Here is a 23,645-nt window from a genome sequence, read left to right on the forward strand (position 1 = left end):
TTGATTTTTTTCAGTGACAGATAGCTTGTGACGAAAGGAAGGCGTGGTGGTGTTTACCCCCTCCCCCCAAAAAGCCTAGCAGCTTGCTCTGGAACTGCAATAATCTAACGGTCTTTTCTAAATATAGGATCATCAAAGTTGCAGACATGGTGACTCACATGGCGAGCTCGAGAATGACTACGGCGTTTTGGGGCTGCACTTTTTTGGGTTTCCTCGTCTTCGTTGGGATCGGCTTCATTTCCACAAACATGTATGAGAACAGCATGCCGAGTTCAAACTGGGCGCCACCTCACAAGATGCCCAACAGGTACTGTAACTTGCGCTTCATTAATATATTCATGAAGTTTGTAGCTCGAAGGCAAGGTTCCCCAAATCAAACTGTCCCAAGCGTGACTGTGTCTGTATCCCCCTCATGTCGAGTGCAGATATCCTGATCTAGATAGAGTGTATTTTTTTTTAAATTCTAAGTCCTGGTGTAATATTCATATTATATCACTGTCATATATGTCTCCGAGGTTTCCACCATGTACTTGCAATATGCCTCCGGGAATGAACTTGCAAATAAACTTTCTATATGTATTACATGTATCAGTAATAAACAAGTAAAGAAGATAAGATAACGCATCAGAAAATATTACATGTAGTAGTGAACAATTTCCTTTAAAATTCATTAACAGGAAATTTTCCGGCACACGTGGTGAAGAAATCTGTGACGTCAAGCAAAACTTCGTGTTCGTGAAGGTACACAAAGCAGGAGGAACAACAGCAACCTGCATCTTCCAACGCTTCGGCTACGAACACAACCTGACCTTCGTTCTTCCTATGAAGATCAATAGTGAGGTCGGCTGGCCCAACTTCTTAAAACGAGAAGACTTCATTCCGTCAGCGGACGGCACATTTAACCTTCTAGTTGATCACACTGTCTATCATAGGAAGTTGTTAGATCACATCATGCCTCCCGATACTGTCTACATCGCTATACTTAGACATCCGCTAGCTCAACTCAGATCTGTTTTCAACGGGTATGGCCTTGCCAAAAGGTTCCCTGAATTGAAAGGAGTAGATCCTGTTGCTTCGTTCCTGAAGGATCCCGAAAAATACCAAATTCCTTACGTCACAAAGTCAAAAGCACCTTACACCCTTTCCAAGAACTTCATGGCGTACGATCTTGGATTCCCTCCAGGACTTTTTGATGACCGGTTCTCTGTCGATGAGTTTGTCCAAAAGATAGCCAGAGAAATTGATTTGGTTCTTATTTTAGAGCACTTCAGCGAATCGCTTGTATTGTTGAGGCGGATGATGTGCTGGACGTTGAAAGACATTCTGTATAATGTTAGTCCCAAAAATCTGAAGGAATACAGAAAACCAACAACGGAAAATGCAAGTTTAGTTGAGGCTCATCGTCGCTGGAGCAATGTGGATTATATTTTGTATGATTATTTCAATGCGACGCTTTGGCAGAAAATTCAAGATGAGAACAACGATTTTCACCAAGAGGTGCGCCATTTTGAAAACGTACTGCAGTCAATGACGACATACTGTACCAAGGCAATCCTGAAATTCGAAGTTCAGAAGAGACTGGTCACTCGTAGAGCTAGGGCAGCAATCAAGAAGGTACCAAATGTGACGCCAGTTTCTACGTGGGAAGTTAACAATGCATCGGGAAGGCAGACAATTCCGAGAACAGCTTGGCACGATCAGTTTGATTTAGATCCGTACTTGTGCCTAAAGCTGAAAATGGAATGGCAGGACTGGGAATACGTTTTGAAAAAGAAACATGTGCACAAGCCGATGGTGAAAAATGGTACAGATACAGTCCGAAGCACCATACAATACACACGTCCCAAAATTCTGCATCAAACCCTACTTTCAAATGTCTTCAACATAACGTCGGAACAGGACGTGTAATTGCAAAAGACGGCGTTTCAAAAGTTAGACATATTCTTAGTGCTTGTGTTAGCTTCTGTAATTGATACTGTTCATTGTTTTCCTTATATTAATCTGGACACAGCCACTTTTGGCTTTAGTGTTAGCTAGGCCATGTTGAGTCGATTATATGATGTCATCCTCTGGGAAGCCCAAAACTGATGTGAGCGTACGAATAAAGCGTTTTGCAAAAAAGTTGCATTCCTACAGTCGCTGCGCATGCGTATTTGAAACGGTGAAAATACTTATTTGAGATGCTGACATGGTTGAGCCATGTTTGGAAATGGTGTCCTACCGTAACCAGGCAGGTGGTGCTATTATATATAGAGATCACGGGAGGCTTCTTTTTATACTCCTTGCATAAATCAATCATCAAAAGATCATGAAACACCACCATACATCCGAGTCCACACCGTGCACCTGGGTGGGAGCAATTGATTATTCTAAAAAATCAGAATTTATAATAAAAAATAAAAAATTTTTAAGACATATATGTATAGCAATTTTTTGCACATAACAAAGTCTTCATTTACTTCGCACTGAATTGTCCTGATGAAAATGACAGACGGTGACCGAAACGTCGGCTAGGAAAAATTGAAACTTGTCAAATACCTCGTACCATTTAACCTCCTTGGTTACATAGTGATTTACTGAGGTGTGTACGTGTATGTGTAACAATAGCGTCCATGGTGATGAAACTTGCAAGTGGCATGAGCTTTGCAATAAAAACGTAATGGCATGATGCAAAACTCAATCAAAAGTCCGGACTGTGACTGGACTTTTGCTTACCCGACCCTACCTACCCACACTGGAGTCGGGAAAACATCATTATTAAATGAATGAAGACCTTTATTGTACAGTTTTGCCCAACCGAGCTTAGTACAGGTCACAACAAGTCAAGATATGTACATATAAAAGTATCACAAATCTAGTTTAACACAAAAGTTGATATCCATCGTCAGCTCTTTCAGTTATGCTGTCCACAACAAACAGACCTACAAACTTTATTTGTCCGCTTCTACCATTGGGGACCTACAAACAGCACTCAAAACATGAACTTCAGTTGGCGAATGCAACAACAACAAAAACATTCCTCAGCAACGCATACTTTCTAGGAGAACCACCATGGCCGAGAAATGCAAACAGCCTTTTGTTGGCCATGGAATACGTCACCTCTCAGGGTTGTGAACGACAAATTTTTTACATCTCTATATGCCCTTAGAGTGAGACTATTTCAGACGAAGAAGAATTTTGCTCTCAAAGCCCGTATCCATGTATTTTGCTTCCATTCTGGGACAAGGCGGTCACTCTTGTTCGAGAAAAGCCGCAAAATGCACGGAAAAAAGGTTAAAGTGAGAACAAAAGACTTATATTTGCAATATTACAAGAAGTAAAAAAAATAGACTAACGTAAATTGCTCAGAGTAGAATGATTGCACTTCATAATGAAATACACAAACTATTTGAAATGTAACAATGTTACACATTGGTCAGAAAATATCATTTTACGGAAACGAAACTGACTAATTGCTGACAGCTATATTCATACATTTATAGAACACGATGTGGAACCATGACTAGTAGTTACTAGATATACGAGAGACTTTCGCTCTCAAAGCCTGTATTCATGTCTTTTGCCTCTATTCTAGGACAAGGTGGCCACTCTTATACAACAATACAGGCGAAATACACGAAATTAAAATGCTAAGTGAGAACAAAAGACTTTCAGTCAGTATCTTAAAAAGAAAGAACGCAAAACAAACTAACACCTTGTGACGGATGGTGCAATAGATTTACAACAAAACCTGGTACACATTGCCAGTGCGACTATTCTACTGCACAGAGTTCCAACATCTAGCAAAATATAAGCGGCGAGAATCCCAACAAGTACAGGACAACTCAAAAGTCCCACTTATTCCCAACATGCGAGGCCCCATACAAAATCATAAGTATAACTATTTTGCTGCATAGAAATCTACTTTGGGCAACGAAATACATTGGTGAAAACCCCACATATGTGAGGGGAGTGTGGATACATTACTCCAAAGTAACTTATCCCAACATACAAAAGCAGACATTGGAGGGAAATCCTTAAAGATGTGACTATTCTGCTGTACAGAAATATAATTTTGACAAGCATAACACCGGTGAAAGGCCCTACATGTGTGTGCTGGCAAAATTGCCAAGATACAAGAATCACAAGTAGAATATATCACAATAAAGAGGAAGGCAATCACTTCAATCATGCAGTACAGACAGGTAACTGAGTAACGTTTCAAAAAGACAATCTTTACCAAGGAAGATGAGAAAAGACTATGGCTAACTCTCAGAAAAGCTTACCTACATGTATGTAACAATATACAATGTACATGACGTCTATAAAGCTGCACAATTTGAATTATTCTATGCCTACTTCGTAAATGAAGTTCTTGTTAATCTCAATACAATGCAGACATTAAAATGTTCCATTTTTTCTCATCAGACTTCAGAAATGCTGCTGATTTGTGATGTTAGATTGCGAGCCTTTAGAACTTAACATACAATCCCATCTGTCTATCTGCGACATCGTCAACAGGGAGAATCGCAATTTCCTGGTTAGTGACAAGGCGTCGAGCTCGTTTTGTTGACATCTTGAGTAATGTTACTGGTGGTTGATTAGAGCATTCTGAGAGCAGTGACTACTTCTGCACACAGCGCTTCAGCCATATGCAGTTTCTGCGGCATACAGGCCCGATGTATGGCTGACTCGGTTTCTGTGACTATGCCGATAGTCGGGATTGCATCCGGAGTTACTGGAAAGTTCAGTCCTTTAGAGAACAGGGACTTCTCTAGTCATGTTAGTTCATAACAACTTAGGCTCTTCAATCACTTATCTTCCTTTCTGTCCCTGGGTCGTCGTCTTGGTTCGGGACCCAAGATGACGACACAGGGCAGCTTGTGTAATGGTCCAGGTTCCCGACCCATAGACCATCACACAATGCAGAATAGACGGCGGTAGAAGAACCTAAGCAGCCATAAACTAACAAAACCAGAAAAGTCCCTGCTTTTCAGAGGACGGAACCTCACAGTAACTCCGAACACCACCACGGTCATCAAAGAATCACAGAAACCGAAACAGCCACACATTGGGCCTGTACACCACAGAAATCGACTAAAGCCTTGCTTGCAAAAGCAGCAACTACTCACAAAACGCCCCAACCCCACACCAACAACATTAATCAGAATGTCAACAAAACATACACAAGCACCTTTCCACCGACCAAGAGATTACAAGTATTCCTCAGGTAGACAGAAGGAATCGGTCGTTCAGTTAAAGATATAGAAATATGAAAAACATCACAAATCATTAACTTTTCATCATGTCAATGACAAGTCAGTGCCAGCTGAAGTCTGGGATATGTTTTCCGCTCTCCATCTCAGTCTCGATGACACAAATTGCGCATTGACAAAGTTACAATACAAAATACAGAAAAACTGTACAGAAAGTTGACGCATATACACCTTAAGAGTTCTAGAAACAGCTTTCGATGGTTTTCTCATGAAACAAGCAAAACGTATCATTCTAGGCTTGCCTATGAACAGATCCTCTAACAGGGTGTACACATGACCACCGTCTTTCTGACCTCGGAGATGACGAACTTAGCGTTGGGCGACATCTCGTCAGGATCCGTCCCACCGTGAACGTTTGTTACTTGATGACTTCGGTTGAGCCTGGAAAGCCCTCGTCTTCAAGTCGGTTTCTCCGATGACTAGAAGTTCCTCTACAGAACCAGGCTGTACGTACGTATCAGCTGCAACAAACAACAGAAGGTTCAACGGCTGAATAGCGGCACGTGTGAATGAACAAAACAGGTGTGCAGGGTCAAAACGTCAAATACGATGTCATTGTCAAGTAGGGTACTAATAACGGTACACCTGGGCATACATTTGGATAACAGCTAATGCTAAGAAACAGTTGTGTGGGGCCGCGTAGCACAGTGGTAGTGTATTCGGCCCGTGACCGAGAGGTCGCCGGTTCGAATCCGCTTGCGGTGTTGCCGGTCTTGTGCCCTTGGGAAAGGCACTTTACACGACTTTCCTCACTTTACTCAAGTGAAAAATGAGTCGTCCCTCGGATAGGACGTTAAATGGAGGTCCCGTGTATGGGGAGAGCCATACCCTATGCACGTTAAAGAACCCCCACACGTGCGATGGTGCGGTGTGCGTTAGTGCAAATCCTTCTGTCGGAAGTTGGTGATTCACTAAAAATCACCCGGATGGAGGCCTGGCGACCTCTGTCTCGTATCAGCCACACATGGTGATCTACATCATTCACCCGGACGGGTGTGTCACCCCGTAAGGGGCGGTATAACCCGTCGTTGTGCGAACATGTGCGAACATGTATATAGGGCTCCCTTGGAAATCAGTTACTACGTTAACTGAAGGGACTACCCTAAAGATCAATAAATAAATAAAGAGCCTGCTATTACAATACAGCACAAACAATCTAACAATGCTCATCTCGTCACATGCGGTACGGCCATCAAGTCATTGTGGACATAGTGGAAACACAGGTGCTTCAGTATTTTCAGGACTTCACGCACCCTATGATGCACACAGAAAGATGCCATGTATAAGAAGATTTTATTAAATGCAAGAAGTTAAGCACATAATTTGAATTGCATTATTGCTTAAGCGGGAACAACGAAACTTTTGGTAAACAAAAATCAACAAACTGAACGGCTGTCCGATAGTGAGCGTGAACGCGACATACAGTTAGAACTGGACGCCCAGAATGCTACTATTGTCAAGTCTATACACTATATACTGCGCAAATACCAGACAAATGGAAATGTGCTTGTCCAAACTGAAAATAGTCCTATCGTAATAGCAACTAAAAGTCGGACAAGTGAAAGAACAAGTCGTCAATGAATTCATTATCGGCAAGTTAACAGTTTCAAATTATGGACCTTACAATTACAAAATCTGGGTTGTGTTCGGAATCAGTTCTTTTTTTGTTATGAGTGCTACAAAACAGCTGTTATTACTCAAAGCCTTCATTCACACAATACAGAATTGAGTATACCTCGTCATGTCTGGCCTTGACGTCGGTGAACCCTTTTGAAAACCGGTCATTCTCAAGATGCGCCGGGGATTCTCGTGACGTCTACCGAAACTTAAAAGGTTACGCACGGTGACGTTACGCTGACGCTCATCACATCGATCCCTTCGGGAGCCCCTGCCTCCTTCAGCTTTCAGACGTTTCAGATTCTCTTGACATCTCCCCGGCCTTACGGTGACGCTTGGTGCATCCCTTCGGCAGCTCTAGCCTCCCTGGCCCGAGGCAAGACAGTTCAGCGCACGGTGCGGTGAGGAGAAGAGACGAGTATGCGTCATTTGCCTCACCTCTGCTGCAACAAACACAAAAGGTTCAACGGCTGTACAGCGGGAGTGGTAATGTGACATACAATACGATGGGAAACCCTTGGATGAACTAGTGAAATTTACCAACTTGTACGAAGCTAAGGCTAAGCAACCAACAAAGGCTTGCCGGTTTTCCAATACCAAGTGGGAATGTGGCATACAATTAGATTTGAACGCCTCTATTCAACAGCAATCAACTAAAATTCTACCTACACGACTATTGCTAAGCAGAGCCAGTTATCAGTCTCACCGATGAAAACGCGGCAGTTCTCCTTGTAGATAAACTCGGAGATTCTTCTTGCATCTCCCCGGACATTGACGTGAAGAACATCACGGTGACTTTCTCCTGCTCCCTTGCCCAGCCCCTCGCTTCTCTTGCGGAGGACAGACATTCCCGCTTACGGTATACGGGCTCGTGTGAAGAATTGGGTAAGGTGTTGCTTGGTTGAATAGTCGACCGTCAATGACAAGACAATGGTCTCGGCAGGCTGACAAAGGTGTGCCCAGAGCAGGTGCAAAAAGCACCACTGGTCTGTGATTGGTCAAGCAATCAATCATCCACGGGCATCATTGGCTGATGCATAGCGACTGGCGATTGGTCCGTGAAGAGTCATTGACATACAAACATCAATACACAAGATATTAAAAACAATGCTGAAGTAAACATAGTTTAATGTGGGAACAGTGCACTCCTGCAATGCAGAGAGATCTTTTTTGAATTTGATAAAAAATTAAATTTGATTTAATCTTGGAATAACGTTATACAACTTAAGTTTGTCGATGTAGGTTAGACATCCAGGTAATAAGATACGCCAAAAAGTAGTTACTCAAGCAACTGGATATGGTTTTGAAACGTTTGTTTGTTTGTTTATTTATTCGCACACAAGTATTACATTAAAACACAAAACGAAAACAATGGATAAAACAGGTGCAGGAGGAGGGAAAAAGCTTGTGAAGCTTATACTTAACCCTCCTCCTTTAAACTAAACAAAATTGATTATGATAGATAATAATAAAGTAAAGTAATACATAGAATAATAATAATACAATAAGGATAAACAAGTAATTAATGGTATGAATTAACAATGAATGATAAAGTAACGTAATATGTAGAAAATGATAATGATGCAATAAGGATAACCAAGTAATTAATGGTTTGACTTAACAATAAATAATAAATCAGCATAATACTTAGAAAATGATAATAGTGCAATAAGGATAATCAAATAATGGAATGAATTAAGATAATATGATTAAAAAGAAAAAAAAATGTGGCTACTACAGGGGGCTCGGATGGATTAACAGATGGATTTTCAGATTACGTTTAAAAGCCATTCAAAACCATATCAAAACCATATCCAGTTGCTTGAGTAACTACTTTTTGGCGTAACTTAAGTTTGATTTGTTGAATTAATGATTGTATATTTAAGAGCATGTCATTAACAGATAAGCAAAGAGTTGTTCCATAATTGCGAGTAATGTACAAATGTACATTTCATAACTTTGCAAGTTGTGAACTAACTGGCATTTGCACAGTCTAATATTATGACCACCCAACACCAAGTGTGCTATTTTGACCATATGTTGCTCTCCCTGCTGGTTGGGATCGGTATTGCATTATGCTGCACAAGTTTTGGCCACAATTTACCCCTGAATATATACCATCTTTTGGTGATATATACCACCTTTGGGTATGTGTGAACAATGGACAGGGTGGAAGGCTGATGTCCACAGGAACTCTGCTATTCCTTACATGATTGAACTGTTGAACAAATGCGAATAAACACTGTTATGTAGAATATATCTATATATCTGAATGTATCGTTAACACTTGTAAGGATGACGACCTTTGTACCATATGTATGTAAATATTTATGTCAATATTATATCGTCCGTTCAGATTTCTAGCCTATTTAATGCATTCAGAATTTTAAATTTTAGATGTTATGTAAGCAGGGTTTTAACTATTCATTTTTAACCACACAACGTTCTAAGTTTTTAAGCAAGTCTCCAGTAACGTGTGTATCCGTATGTAAATGCCATCATAATTCCGACTTGATGTTTCAAGTCTGCGAAGTGGTATAATGAATAAAGATTTCAAAGACATGGGCAGTGCTAATGGTGAAAAACACTGAAAGACAACCTTGTATGTTTTACTAGTAACCTGCCAAGCCAGCAATGTAGTTGTTATATCCTGTTGTGAACTTGAGTTGGTCACCCGAGATGCCTCGATGGATCCAGTTACAAGAGTTACTGACCTCTGGGAGTATCTGGTTCAAGTGGAGAAAAAAAGAGAATAAATGGTGAGAAGGTGTTGTAATGTAAGGAATCCTATGTCAACACCATTGATGCAGTAAGGTCAAAGTCAGTGCCAAGTCCCGCGTCTTACAACAATCAACCGTTTCTTATCATTTGTATGGATCAATCCTCAACTGTTGCTTGTGGTACCAATAATGCTCTATCATCAAGGATTTTACTTTATTGGCAACAGTTGTCAAAAGTTGCCAGCTTGCCAGATATCTGATAACCATTGAGGCATTGAATTGACCAGTCCGGGGAAAGAAGCACAAATAAGTTGATCCACGTATTGGGTATTGAATACGTCACCGCTCAGGATTGTGAACGATAACATTGTGTACTAGACTGGAGGCAAGAATACTACACGCGAAGACCATAGGTGAGATTTTTTTTGTCATTTTCGCTCTAGTCTGAGGCATATGTGAAACATCATTGACAAGCCGTTGAGACAATTGCATTTTCTTCGTAAATGAGTAATCATAGAACTGCTACAAAATCGGGAAAGCTTGGGGAAAAGAAGCTGAAAAGCAAGGCATGTAACTAGATAGCAAAAATTTACATGTACCTGACTCGACAGTTGCTTGGTTTGCAGCACCGCAGTTAAACGTGAAAAAAGTTCTCGACCTCACTCGGGTACAACCGAGGGCACATACTAGTATAATCAAATTTTGGGGCATATTTACTAAGGATGAGGCCTTTCATAAAAACATGAATATCCAACAAAGCTCAAACTAAGCATTGTGCTAATAGCTTTGGAGGCAAGGGCGACCGTTTTTGAAAATCAGTACAGCGAGAAAAACACGCCCGTCGGTTAAGGAAGAGTAGATTACTACAAAATACGTCTCTACACATAAAAATAGGTTTAACTCTCCCTACAAAAGACAAAGTGCACGTGTCAAAAAAATGAGGACAAAATTAAACGAACTGCTTAAAAAAAGGCCGGTAAATATAACGTTAGTTACATGAGTGGTTTCGTTATCTATTGGTACGATGTAACTAAGCCCCCTGGCCTGAAGCATAAGGATTCGTGCATTTTCAGGAGGTTATTTATACCTGTCACGACACAACAAATACATTTTGTGGAAGACGTTAGCCTTCGCACCCACAAATTGTCACATCACCTGGTTTCTAAAAGAAATTACCATTTGGCAATGGTCAACTTACAGAAAATGGGAAAAATACTACGTAAATGTCTTTTTGTTCTATAACAAAAACTCCGTATGTGCTTAGCCTCTATAGCAGGCTCTCTATGGCCTTTTTTGGCACTTTTGCTGGCCATTTCTTTTTGTACTGGGTCGCTGATTGCTGGCCTCTCTGATAGCCGGCCATTTTAAAATGGCAGATTACAGAAAAAACACAGATTAACTGCAGCAGCTGTAGTCTCTTGTGCTGCAAAACATTATTGCATTGACATACCAGAAAAGTTTACACATCAAAATCTTTCCACCGATCACACTTGCGGGCTATGATGTGGACAAGAATTCTTATATCAATGATCTAACGAGTGTTTACTTGATCTAGGATCATCAGAGTTGCAAACATGGTGACACACATCGCGAGCTCGAGAATGGCGACGGCGTTTTTGGGCTGCACATTCTTGGGTTTCATTGTCTACGTTGGGCTCGGCTTCACTTTCATAAGCATGTATGAGAGCAGCATGCCGAGTACTAACTGGGCGCCACCTCACAACATTCCCAGCAGGTACTGTAACTTACAACCCATGAAGTTTGTAGCTCAATTGAAGGCAAGGTTCTTAAATACAAGCGGTCCCAAACGTGACTGTGTCTGTATCCCCCCTCGTCTCCGTTCAGGACTAGTGTGTATACCCGTCGTCTCAGTTCAAGACCAGTGTGTATCCCCCTCGTCTCCGTTCAAGACGTGTGTTTGAAATATTCTGATCTAGGTTGAGTGTATTAAAAAAAAACTAAGTCATGGTGTGTTATATAAGGCTTAAGTCACATTTCCAAACCGGGGCCCGGCGGGGATGCTTAAAGAAACAAAAAATTGAAATACGTACCTGGATACATACACAAATTATGCCCATGAATCTTATGTTACATTTCGTGTACTTTGATGTCTTTTATATCATACGTTTCCCTCCCGAAAGCTGCACAGCCGGGCCCCGGTTTGCAAATATGACCTACGCCTTACACGTATCAATAATAACCAAGCAAAGAAGATAAGATGATGACGTTTCACAAACGCATCAGAAAGTATTATTAGTAAACAATTTCCTTCAAAATTTATCATTAGGAAATTTTCCGGAACACGAGGTGAAGAAATCTGTGACGTCAAGCGAAACTTCACCTTCGTGAAGGTACACAAAGCGGGAGGAACAACAGCAACCTGCATCTTCCAACGCTTCGGCTACGAACACAACCTGACCTTCGTTCTGCCGATGAATATCAAGAGTGACGTCGGCTGGCCCAACTTCTTAAAAAAAGAAGACTTCATTCCTTCGGCGGATGGCACATTTAACGTACTAGTTGATCACACTGTCTATCATAGGAAGTTGTTAGATCATATCATGCCTCCCGATACTGTCTACATCGCTATACTTAGACATCCGCTAGCTCAACTCAGATCTGTTTTCAACTGGTATAGCCTTGCCAAAAAGTTCACTGGGTTGAAAGGGGAAGATCCTGTTGCTTCGTTCCTGAAGGATCCCGAAAAGTACCAAATTCCTTACGTTACCCGGTCAAAAGCACCTCTCATCCTTTCCAAGAATTTCATGGCGTACGATCTTGGATTCCCTCTGGGACTTTTTGATGACCGATCCTCTGTCAATGAGTTTGTTCAAAAGATAGCTAGAGAAATTGATTTGGTTCTTATTTTAGAGCACTTTAGCGAATCGCTGGTATTGTTGAGGCGGATGATGTGTTGGAAACTGAAAGACATTCTGTATAACGTCAATCCCAAAAATCTGCGAAACTATACAAAATCGACAACAGAAAATGCAAGTTTAGTTGAGGCTCATCGTCGCTGGAGCAATGTGGATTATCTTTTGTATGATTATTTCAATACGACACTTTGGCAGAAAATTCAAGACGAGGACAACGATTTTCACCAAGAGGTGCGCCATTTTGAAAACGTACTGCAGTCAATGACGACATACTGTACCAAGGCAATCCTGGCTAGGGCAGCAAACAAGACGGTACCAAATGTGACGCCAGTTTTTACGTGGGAAGTTAACAATACAGCGGGAAGGCAGACAATTCCGAGAACAGCTTGGCACGATCAGTTTGACATAGATCCGCACTTGTGCCTAAAGCTGAAAATGGAATGGCAGGACTGGGAGTTCGTTTTGAAAAAGAAACATGTGCACAAGCCGATGGTGAAAAATGGTACAGATATAGTCAGAAGCACCATACAGTACACACGTCTCAAAATTCTGGATCAAACCCTACTGTCAAATGTCTTCAACATAACTTATGAACAGGACGTGTAATGACAAAAGGCAGCGTTTTAATTAAAAGTTAGATATTCTTAGTGATTGTGTTAGTTTCTGTAAGCTATATGGATGTCATCTTCTGGGAAGCCCAAAAACTGATGCGAGCGTACAAAGATTATTGCCATGGCGACGGTTTTATTGTTTATAAGTATGAATGATTGTTTTTGTTGGTGTGCTTTACTATTTGTGTTCTACCCATTCGTCTGGCTGTATGTATATGCATTTTACGCGATCAATGTTTGTAGGGCATTGCTGCCGACAAAAAAGGAGGTTTGACTTTCTTGTGGGTGAGGAGTGACCTATTGTAAATGTTTCTCATTGATTACACAAATGAGGCCCTCATTTGTATAAATCATATATTCTCTATCTAAATAACAATATGCTCATATATGAATACAAAAGTCTTAGCAAGGAGCATTTCTACTAAACTCCAGTTTGCAGTTTTGCAGATTACCATTATAATGCCAAATGTCGCAAGAATGAAATTCTCATCCTTTGACATTATGCTATTATAACACTTTCTCATGAATTACGCAAACTGGGTAACAATTTGTACGATGGTGTCTGTCGATATTTATCTACATTTCAGTTACATATGTCATGTTTGAGTGTCCTACTATGAAATGATGTGGATTAATAAACTGTCCTTATTGATTATGCAAATTAGCCCCTGATTTGTATTAACAGTCCTTGAGTACAGAAGGCATATACGAAGCTATCTACATTCCAAATATCATGACGATCCGTCAATCCTTTCTCGAGTAATTTCCCCCTCCAAAGAAAAGATACAAGTGCGCACGCGCGGACTAATTTACACAGAATTCGGTGAATCTTTGCCAATCGAACATATGCTACACAGTTAGGCTAATATTTTTGTCTATTTCTGCTACATATGTCATATTTTGGAGTATCCTGTTATGAAATACAGTGGATTGTCCTCATTACTTTATACAAACGCCCCTGCAGTTCCATAAAGCTGCTACAGGTCCAGCTACCTACCACAAAAAAATTGCATATTTAGGTGAAAAAAACCGTTCTGCTGCATGCATTACAAGGTCATACACCATGGGGGACCAAATTCGACCTTGACAAACTGAGTTGGAGAAAATTTTATTTCCCTTTATTACTTATTTCTCATTGTGCAGTTCTTAAGATAATCAATTAATTGAACTTTGTTCTAAAATATTGCAATACACTTTCGCTTATATTCGACTTAAGCTTCCAATTGCAACATTAACCGTTAGATGTCATGTATGGCTAGGCGTGTTTTTTCTCTTACAACTGTTTATTCAATATCGATTTTTGTGTACAAGGTGCACAATGTCTTACTCCATTGGGTTTCAATCTCAAAGTCACGAGAATATGCCAGCAAATTCATAACATCTCTATTTGCCCATAGCTTATTTTAGACGAAGAAATTTCATCTCTCGTATCCATGTACTTTGCTTCCTTTCTGGGACAAGGCGGCCACTCTTGTACCAGAATAGCCGCAATATACATGTGCACGAAAAATAGGATTAATTGAGAACAAAAGACTTAGTCACTCCTATACAGAATATAGTAACGAAAATCTACTCTTGCACAAAAAAGTGCGTTTAGAAGAAAAACAGTTACAAGAATATCTAGGTACTAAGATATATGCAATATTAAACGAGTTAAAAAAACAAACCAACGTAACTTGCTCTGGGTAGAATTATTACACTTCATATACACAAATAACTTCTTATAACTTAATAGATATTGATTAGAAACTATCATTTCTACGGAGATAAAAGTTTACAACTGACTTAAATTACTAACAGCTATTTTCATACATGTATAGAACACGATCTAAAAACCATGACTTGCTAGTAATTACAAAATATGTGAGAAAGAATTTTGCTCTCAAAGCCTGTATTCATGTCTTTTGCCTTTATTTTGGGACAAGGTGGCCAGTCTTGAACCAGAATACAGGCAAAATACACTAATGAAAAGGCTTAGTAAGAACAAAGGACTTTCAGTCAGAGTATCTTGAAAAGAACGAGCGCAAAACAAACATTTTATTGTCAGACACCTCGTCACGGATGCAAATATCAACAGTTCGACTATTCTACTGCACAGAATGCCAACATCTAGCAAACATAAGTGGCGAGAATCCCTGTAAGTACAGGACAACTCAAAAACCCCACTTATTCCCAACATGCGAGACCCCATGCAAAAGAAAAAGATAAGAAGTATAACTATTCTGCTGCATAGAAGTCCACCGTGGACAACGTCAATACACTGGTGAAAAACCTACATATGCGAGGAGAGTGTGGATACAGAACTTCAAATTAACTTATACAACGTACAAGAGTAAACATTGGAGAAAAACTTACAGGTGCGACCATTCTGCTGTACAGACATATAATTTTGACAAGCATAACACTTGTGAAAGGCCCTACATGTGTGGGGAAGTCTGCTGAAAAATTTTTTGCTAAGATACAAGAATCACAAGTGGAAAATATAATCACAAGGAGGAAGGCAAATTCATTTCAATTATACAGTACATGTACAAACAGGTAACTGAGGAACGTTTAAAAAAGAATCTTTACCAAGGAAGATGGCTAAGACTATGGCTAACACTCAGTACATGTAAGTAACACAATATACATGTCTGTAAAGCTGTACACTTTGCGTTAATGAGATTATTAACAATAACTCTTTCTACAACGTAGACATAGAATGATTAGCTGCCATTAAAATTTTTCATTTTTTCTCATCAAGAAATTCTGCTGGTGGTAGCAAGATAGGAAGTTAATGATTTGTGACGTTAGATTTTGAGCTTTTAAAAACCGAATGTACAATTCCATCTGTCTATCTGCGACATCTGGGAGAATCGCAATTTTTTGGTTAGTGACAAGGCGTTGAGCACGTTTTGTTGACATCCTGAATAATGTTACTGGTGGTTGATTAGAACATCTTGAGAGCAGTGGCTACTTCTGCACACAGCGCTTCAGCCAGTTTCTGCAGCATACAGGCCCGATGTATGGATGGTTCGGTTTCTGTGACTATGCCGATGGTCGGGATTGGATCCGGAGTTACTGCAAAGTTCAGTCCTTTAGAGAACAGGGACTTCTCTAGTCATGTTAGTTCGTAACAACTCAGGCTCTTCAATCACATGTCTTCCTTTCTGTCCCTGTGTCGTCGTCTTGGTTCGGGACCCAAGATGACGACACTGCGAGGGCAGCTTGCGTAATGGTCCAGGTTCCCGACCCATAGACCATCGCACAAGGCAGAAAAGACGGCGGTAGAACAACCCAAGCAGCCATAAACTAACAAAACCAGAAAAGTCCCTGCTTTCCAGAGGACGGAACCTCACAGTAACTCCGAACACAACCCCGGCCATCAACACAATCACAGAAACCTTACCAGCCACACATCGGACCTGCATGCCACGGAAACCGACAAAAGCACTGCCTGCAAAAGAAGCCACCACTCACAAAACGCCCCAACCCACCACCACCAACATCACTCAAGATGTCAACAAAACACACTCAAGCACCTTCCCACAGGCCAAGAGATTGCAAGTATCCCTGCCAACATTACCTCAGGCAAACACATGGAATCGCACGTTCAGTTAAAGATATAGATATATGAAAATCACAAATAATTAACTTTCCATCATGCCAAAGACAAGTCAGTGCCAGCTTATGTCTGCAATATGTTTTCCGCTCTACATCTCAGTCTCGATGACACAAATTGCACATTGACAAAGTTACAATACAAGATAAAGAAAAACTGTCCAGGTAGATGACGCATACACGGGTCTACCGAAAGTGCGAAAAGGAACGAAAAGGAACGAAAAGGAACGAAAAGAAACAAACATTCCTTTTCGTTCCTTTTCGCACTTTCGGTACTTTCCTTTTCGTTCCTTTTCGCACTTTCGGCACTTTCCTTTTCGTTCCTTTTCGCTTTTTTGCTACCGAAAGTGCGAAAAGGAACGAATAGGAACGAAGTATGAAGCAAACTAAAATAAAATCAATGAGAATATAAGGAACCGGTACTGTGGGCGTTAGAAGCCTATGAAACGTGTTTTATTTTACTCAGAATTTGGCAATATCAAATTTTTACGGGGCTGTTTTAGGCTGTTGTGTTTGTGTGGCTAAATTATTCTCTGAAGATCAGCGAAATACAAGGAAACATAACTGAGATAAGAAAGTAAGGACTAAAATTCAGTTACTGGTGGGTGATGGATAAATATCGATTAATATACATTTTCAGAATTGGGCAAGATTGTAGGAATGTTGTATTTGGGTGGCTTCTGTTCTCCCAAGGAGGTTATCTGAATATAACCTCCTTGGTTCTCCCAAGATGGGAGCGCCGCATGCAAATGACCTGCGATTGCAATTGTTTACGTCTAATAGAAGTCTGGTCAGGAAGGATATGCTAATAAACTGCTGCCCCACGAGCATGACAGCTCCCTTCAACAGAGCCCACAGCAAGGTTTTCTGGAGACTGGAGACATATCTTCTTGCTCGTTCACGACAAAAGAAAAGCTGTGAAAGGATAGACATGTATACATTGTACCAAGGAGTTTCCTTCACGTTGTACCATGAGTATTAATCATTTTGCGGGAAGAAAGGGCCAACGTGAGGAATTTGTGCAAAGGATATTGGGAAACTACGGAGAGATCTGGCGGGCGACTCACGTCTCCCGTGCAGGTTCGGCAGAAAAAGTCTTTGGAACCAGGCATCAAATTTAAGTCAACGCGGTGTCCCGATTGCCCGGGCCACTTATATGAATGAATGATTTTATTTGTAAAACATTGCAGCTTGGTAGCTGAATTGCGAGTTACATTACACTAATTGTGGGTTATCTCCACATACATAAATTAACACAATCATCGTGAGTAAAACTAGGCTATTGAATCTCTGCATAAATCTACACGGTATATTCCGACAGTTTACACAGACACTGACTAAGATACACTTTAGGACACTAGTCGCCACTTGCGTACAGTAGATCTAAGGCACGTGGGATGAAGGACAACGCATGTCTTTTAGTCTTGCTGATCATTGTTGCACGATATGGTCTTCTGCTGCGTAGACCGTAGTGAGTGTCCGTGGGGCTAGTTAAGAATGCCCAGAGTGGAGAAGACTCATCCTGAAGGGTATGTTCAAGAGTTCTCAGTGTAGCTCTCTCACGTCTACTAGCTAGTGTTGGGATAGAGTCAGCAGAAAGTCCAATGATTCTCATACAACGCTTTTGAACAGATTCAAGAGAGTCCGAAAGATGATTTGGCAATCCTCCCCACACAGGGCTCGCGTACTCGAGGATCGGTCTGATGAACGTTAGGTAAATCTGGGTTAAGACGTCTACAGAGAGACCCGCCTTCTTAGCGATGCAAAGGTAGTAAATCCTCGGCCGGACTCTGCTCAGCATGTATTGTATGTGAGTATCCCAGGTGAGGTCATAAGAGATGTGGACACCAAGTAGCTTGAAGGTGGTGACCCTTTGAATCTCATTACCAGCTATGGTAGGATGGGGAGGAAAGGGTATATTAGCCTCTTTCCTGGTGCTGATTACCATGTCCTTGTTTTTTTTGCCATTTGCTGCAAGGGAGAAAGACTTGCCCCATTCATCAATACAGTCCAGCGCAAGTTGGGTCTGTCCAGGTAATGACCCCATGAGAAACTCTGAAGTTGTCAAGTCGTCAGCATATTTAACCGGAGAGACAGACATTGGCAACTTAACGTCCAGAGTATTTATACAAATCACAAACAGAAGCGGCGAAAGCAAGCCACCTTGAGGAACAGCAGCCAAGACTTTATGGGGTTTTGACTGACATGAACCCCACTTTACCATCTGGGTCCGGTCTTCAAGGTAGCTGGAGATTGTAGACCATAGGTCCTGCCGGATACCCAAGTCTGCCAGAGTCCGTAGGAGTTGGCCATGGTCAATTGTGTCGAATGCACGAAGTCAACAAAGACGGCATGGATATCCATTTTTGGACTGCTGTTTAGTGCGTCATTCCATGATTGTAAAATGTGGATAAGTGCAGTGACTGTCGAGCGTTTTGCAAGAAAACCATGCTGTGAGGGAATCAATTGGCTTTCAGTGTCTCGTAAGAGAGCATCTTTCAGCAGACCCTCAAACACTTTCCCCACACTACTGACAAGGGAAATCTGTCTGTAGTCCAACGGAAATTGGGGTCTAGGTTTCTTGGGGACTGCTCTCACCATGGCGTGTTTCCACATGCTAGGGAATGTGCGGTTTTGGACACAAGAGTTGTAAACGTCGCACAAGACTGGTGCAAGCTTTTTTCATGGAAAACTTTCAGAGTCCATGATGGGATTTGGTCAGGGCCCGCACCTTTCCGACCGTTCACCTTTCTCAGTCTTGACTTTATCTGACCAATGCTAAAGAGTGGCAAAGATGACTGTGACAACTTGTGGGCTACATCCTGTACAGTTGGTACATTCCGGTCAACCAAGCCCCATACGGAGGCGAAGTGTTCAGCGAGAATGTCGCACTCACGTTGTAGAACTTGAAGGTCAGTACTGGAATTAGCTTGTTTGTCATTTCCCATACCCATGAGGGTTTTGATGGACTTAAACCACTGACCAGTGTCGGAATGCCTCAGGTGTTCTACCTCCTTTTGATAATATCGTCGTTTTGCATGTTTGATTTGTTTAGCTACGAGGTTACGGAGTTTAGAATACACTGTAGTATTACCAGCACGGAAAGCCTGTTGCCTTTTGACTATCAACTCTTTGATTTTGACTGACATCCAAGGCTTGTCATTTGTAGTGATTCTTAACTTCCTTGCAGGAACAGCCTCGTTAAGTATAGATTCTACTAATGATGTAAAAAGAGCGACCTTCGTCTGGGGATCTGGGGTCTCGTACACAAGTGAGAAGTCCGTTGTGTTCATAAGAAGGCCTAGTCTCCTCATGGCATCCGGTGTACACTGTCTTCGCGTGATATAGCACGGAGGCTTGGAGGGCCATGGACCAGATGCCCATAGGATGGATTGATGGTCCGAAGACCCAATAGGAGGAAGGTGAGCAGGAGATGTGTACATGTGATGAACATTAGTAAAAATGGAGTCCAGCTGGTTGTCACCTCTTGTGGCATGTGTAACAACTTGTTTCAGTCCGTACCTGTGGCATAGAGGGTGTGACTTGAACTTGTTCGTGTCACCGAGGATTACAATTCCAGGCTGAGAAAAGTTACGCTCAATGTTGTCGAGGCAACGCCCAAGGTACTAGTACTCAGTAACTTCGTTATCTGATTTGGAGGACCGAGACGACTTTGGCGGATTGTACAGAACACCGACAACAAGGGAGTTCAAACCTCGAGGTAGACGGGTAGGCCTGATCCACAACCATAGCGCTTCGTGACCATCTTGCTCGAGGCTCGAAAGTCGCTTGTGTTGAAGTTCGGAAGCAATGTACAGTGCAACTCCTCCACCCGCACGGGACGTCCGGTCACGTCTGTGAACAGTAAATCCCGGTAATGACACTAAGGAGTCGGTAATGTCATCATTCAGCCACGTTTCTGTCACAGCAACGATGCTGGTTCCGTTGGCCAAAGAGACAGTGTGCAGTTCATCGGTCTTATACCTGAGCGAGCGAACGTTCGCAAGAAGGATACTTGGAAGTTTCATGTGTCTTTGTTGACTTGATGACTTCGCATCGATTTGGATTGGGCGCAGCTGTGCGATGCGGTCCACACATTGATGCATCCCCAAACCTGATTTGCATGTGAACGTTGGGAAGGGCCGGGGACGATGGCCGACAATCGTAGTGATTTTGCGTACCTTATTTCTTCCAGCCTTTGTCCCACGAGGTCTGCGCAATAAACCATGATGTCTGAGGTTGTCTTTGACTTTTTCCCTTGTCTGTGGGTCAACCATGGGCATGGCACGTCGCAGACTCTTGAGGAATTCCAGTGAGTAACGGCAGATCCCAGGGGACGCCATTGTTCCAGCTACACACAGGCCGACACAGTTTGACGATCGTACGACTGTAATAATCCCAAACAGTACGTAATTCCAGTCCAGAACAATCTTCACAAGTTCATGTAACACATAAGACATACATATTGCACGTTCCCGACATAAAAGACTGGTTGAGGACACCAGAAGCACTCCCGCAGAGGAGAGGTAGAAAACCGCGGCTGCCCCTGCAGGAGCGCCGACTAACTCAATTTAGGCCGGGACCAATAGAAAACGACTTTGTGACATTTTTGGGACCGTAGGAAAATAACCTACACCAGAATGTCAACCCGTCAAACGTTTTTCTAGCGCGCTACTCAGCTACTGTCATACCAAGTCATACACATAAGAAATAAAGCTTCACAAAACACTACAAATATTGGTCTTCAAATGTTTGTTGAGTAGAAGACCGGCCATACGCCCCAAAGATGTGTTACTCTTACAAATGATTCGTACCGTCTATAAAAATGAAACGTCGAGTGATGTCGAATATGTTTCCCAATACGTACACAGAGTTTTTTTGTGATTTTGGCGTTGTCGTTTTTCGTAATGATTTTGTTAGTCGGGCCGCCGCATTCAGTGCATTTCGCCCATTTCCCATGAAAACACGGCCTGGATTGTGAAAGATTTAGCCCTCCTCGCGGGAGACAAAAAGCACAATCACAATTCTACTGTCAAAAGAAAGCTAATATATCATAAAATTAGAATTTTTATTTATGTTTGTCTGAATTGGTCACCAGCTTCCAAAGAGAGCAAATTCCAAAAGCGGGGCAAGTTAGGGCGCACTGTCTAACGCAGCTCAAAATCGGAATTTATATTCACGATAACGTCCTCGGTGTTTGCCAGTTGTAACGCGGAGGGTGAAGGGTTCATGAACAGTATGGATGCCTTCCTTATTCAAGTATGGTCTCTAGATGAATGTGTTAAAAATTAATTGATCAAAACTTGACCACTCTTTGGCAACTAGTGATGGAGCGCCGTGAGTTCGAGCGCGTAAAAAAGCGGGCATCTTAGGGCGGCCCCCGCTACATGTCAATAATAATAATAGCCTTTATTGCACATTCATGCCCTATCGTATATCGGGCTAAGTACAGGCATATAGATACAAAAGGTAGTAATGCAGTACACATGGTTTCTAAAACATGTCATAGTGGTCAGTATAGATATTTAACGGCCCGGTAAGAATAAAGATTAAAACAAGAATTGATAGATAAGAACGCCCCATCGTCTTGGGACGGACGGGGAACAGTCAACGACGCAAGAAACGGGTCTGAGACGTGATTGTAACAGTTTTTATTACAATTTATAGAATTATTCTGCAATAAAGACAGCTCCAAAATCGTAATTTCTGTTAAAATCGTGCGCATCACTTGTCGTCTGGAGGCAGCGGGTAGGCCGCGCACTCCGCCAGCCCACACATGTTCTGGTTCCGCTCGATCAAGAAGTAGCCGTCCATGCCCCAACTGGGTCCCCAGGAATTCTTCACAATCCAGTAGGGGATACCTGTGGAGGAACAGGTACCACACGTTACAATGGATTATATCTTAAACTACTAGGAAGCCAATAATGAATTCGAAAGCATTTACCTCGATGGACGTCCAATGAGAGACCCGTTCAGGTTTAGTTTCCACATTTACTTTAGAAAATACAAGGATACGTGAATACTAGTAAATTCATCGGATTGGAGGATTACTGGATGACAAGGTTCTTGTAATTATGTCGGTGCCCATTTGTAACCTTCCTTACAGCAATAACAACTGACGCATGTATGATAATACGATGTTTGGGACTGCATTGTTAGCAGCGACACCTAGTTGCAGTGTGGAATAAATAGTACCAGTCAGTATTGCCCTCAGCAAGATGACAGTCAGTCACCAAAACGTCAGAAACGTCATGTCTTGTTATCCAACAAAACAAGAATATTTTACGACATCGTGAGTCATATGTTTGACTGACCTGACTCATCTTCGCCGTACCCCACCACTAGTACCGCGTGATTGACGTGCTCCTGGTCGCGGTGACACAGTTTGCTGGAGTACACGCCCTTCTTGTAAAGCTTGAAGTCAGCAACGACTTGATATGCGATGCTGACAGGATTCAGTGTGCCAACCGCCTGTACAAACGAACAAATACGTCATCATACGTCTGCGGAAACAATGTATGCAGTTCCCCTGCAGTACTAAGGGAAGCCGCTAGGTGGTCCGAAATCTAACGTATTTCCAGTGTTTGTCACACCCTAACAGCACACCAAGTACGAAACCAATGCATCCAGCAGTTTTTGAGTTATCTGGTTGACAGACCGACAGACAGGCACACAGACACACACACATAGTGACATACACACAAACACAAACGCTGGTGAAAATATAACCTCGCTCCATGAATATCAGTTTATGGGGGTAATGATTAGGTGAGTGTAACACGAATTGAACGAACTTCATCTGACGTGTAACTGACGTCACCTTAAGAATTTCGTCCTCGTCTCCCTGGGTGATGTTGACGACATCTCTGACGTAAGCAATGGTCTTGTTGGTGTTGAACATGCATTTGCCATCCTTAGCGGTGTAGGGGTAGTCCTTCTCGCTTTCAATACCCGGGCCCACCTGAA

At 41.9% G+C, this 23,645-nt stretch overlaps 2 protein-coding genes and 1 long non-coding RNA gene across 4 annotated transcripts in view; 1 reads left to right on the top strand and 2 right to left on the bottom strand.

Moving 5' to 3' along the window:
* Positions 1 to 77: 77 nt before the first annotated feature.
* On the top strand, positions 78 to 2,305 carry LOC118409966 (galactose-3-O-sulfotransferase 2-like). 2 transcript variants are annotated; one of them, XM_035811385.1, is made up of 3 exons: positions 79 to 307; positions 678 to 1,549; positions 1,619 to 2,304. In XM_035811385.1, exons 1-3 carry the CDS (start codon positions 147 to 149, stop codon positions 1,906 to 1,908), a joined length of 1,323 nt encoding a protein of 440 aa, XP_035667278.1. In that variant the 5' UTR covers positions 79 to 146; the 3' UTR covers positions 1,909 to 2,304. The 2 variants fall into 2 exon arrangements, with proteins under 2 accessions (XP_035667277.1, XP_035667278.1); XM_035811384.1 differs by having other exon boundaries at positions 78 to 307; positions 678 to 2,305.
* A 4,226-nt stretch (positions 2,306 to 6,531) lies between these two features.
* Positions 6,532 to 8,172, bottom strand: LOC118403737. Its single transcript, XR_004829684.1, has 2 exons — positions 7,542 to 8,172; positions 6,532 to 7,315 (listed from the first exon to the last, which is right to left on the bottom strand). It is a non-coding gene; the product is annotated as an uncharacterized LOC118403737 (long non-coding RNA).
* A 14,137-nt stretch (positions 8,173 to 22,309) lies between these two features.
* Positions 22,310 to 23,645, bottom strand: part of LOC118410484 (pro-cathepsin H-like) — a 4,195-nt gene continuing 2,859 nt past the window's right edge. The window contains 3 exon segments of the mRNA XM_035812223.1: positions 22,310 to 22,540; positions 22,994 to 23,150; positions 23,500 to 23,640. Coding sequence (XP_035668116.1) covers positions 22,404 to 22,540; positions 22,994 to 23,150; positions 23,500 to 23,640 — 435 coding nt within the window. The 3' untranslated portion in view covers positions 22,310 to 22,403.

Source organism: Branchiostoma floridae, chromosome 2, assembly GCF_000003815.2.
Source record: "Branchiostoma floridae strain S238N-H82 chromosome 2, Bfl_VNyyK, whole genome shotgun sequence".
Lineage (NCBI taxonomy): Eukaryota > Metazoa > Chordata > Leptocardii > Amphioxiformes > Branchiostomatidae > Branchiostoma > Branchiostoma floridae.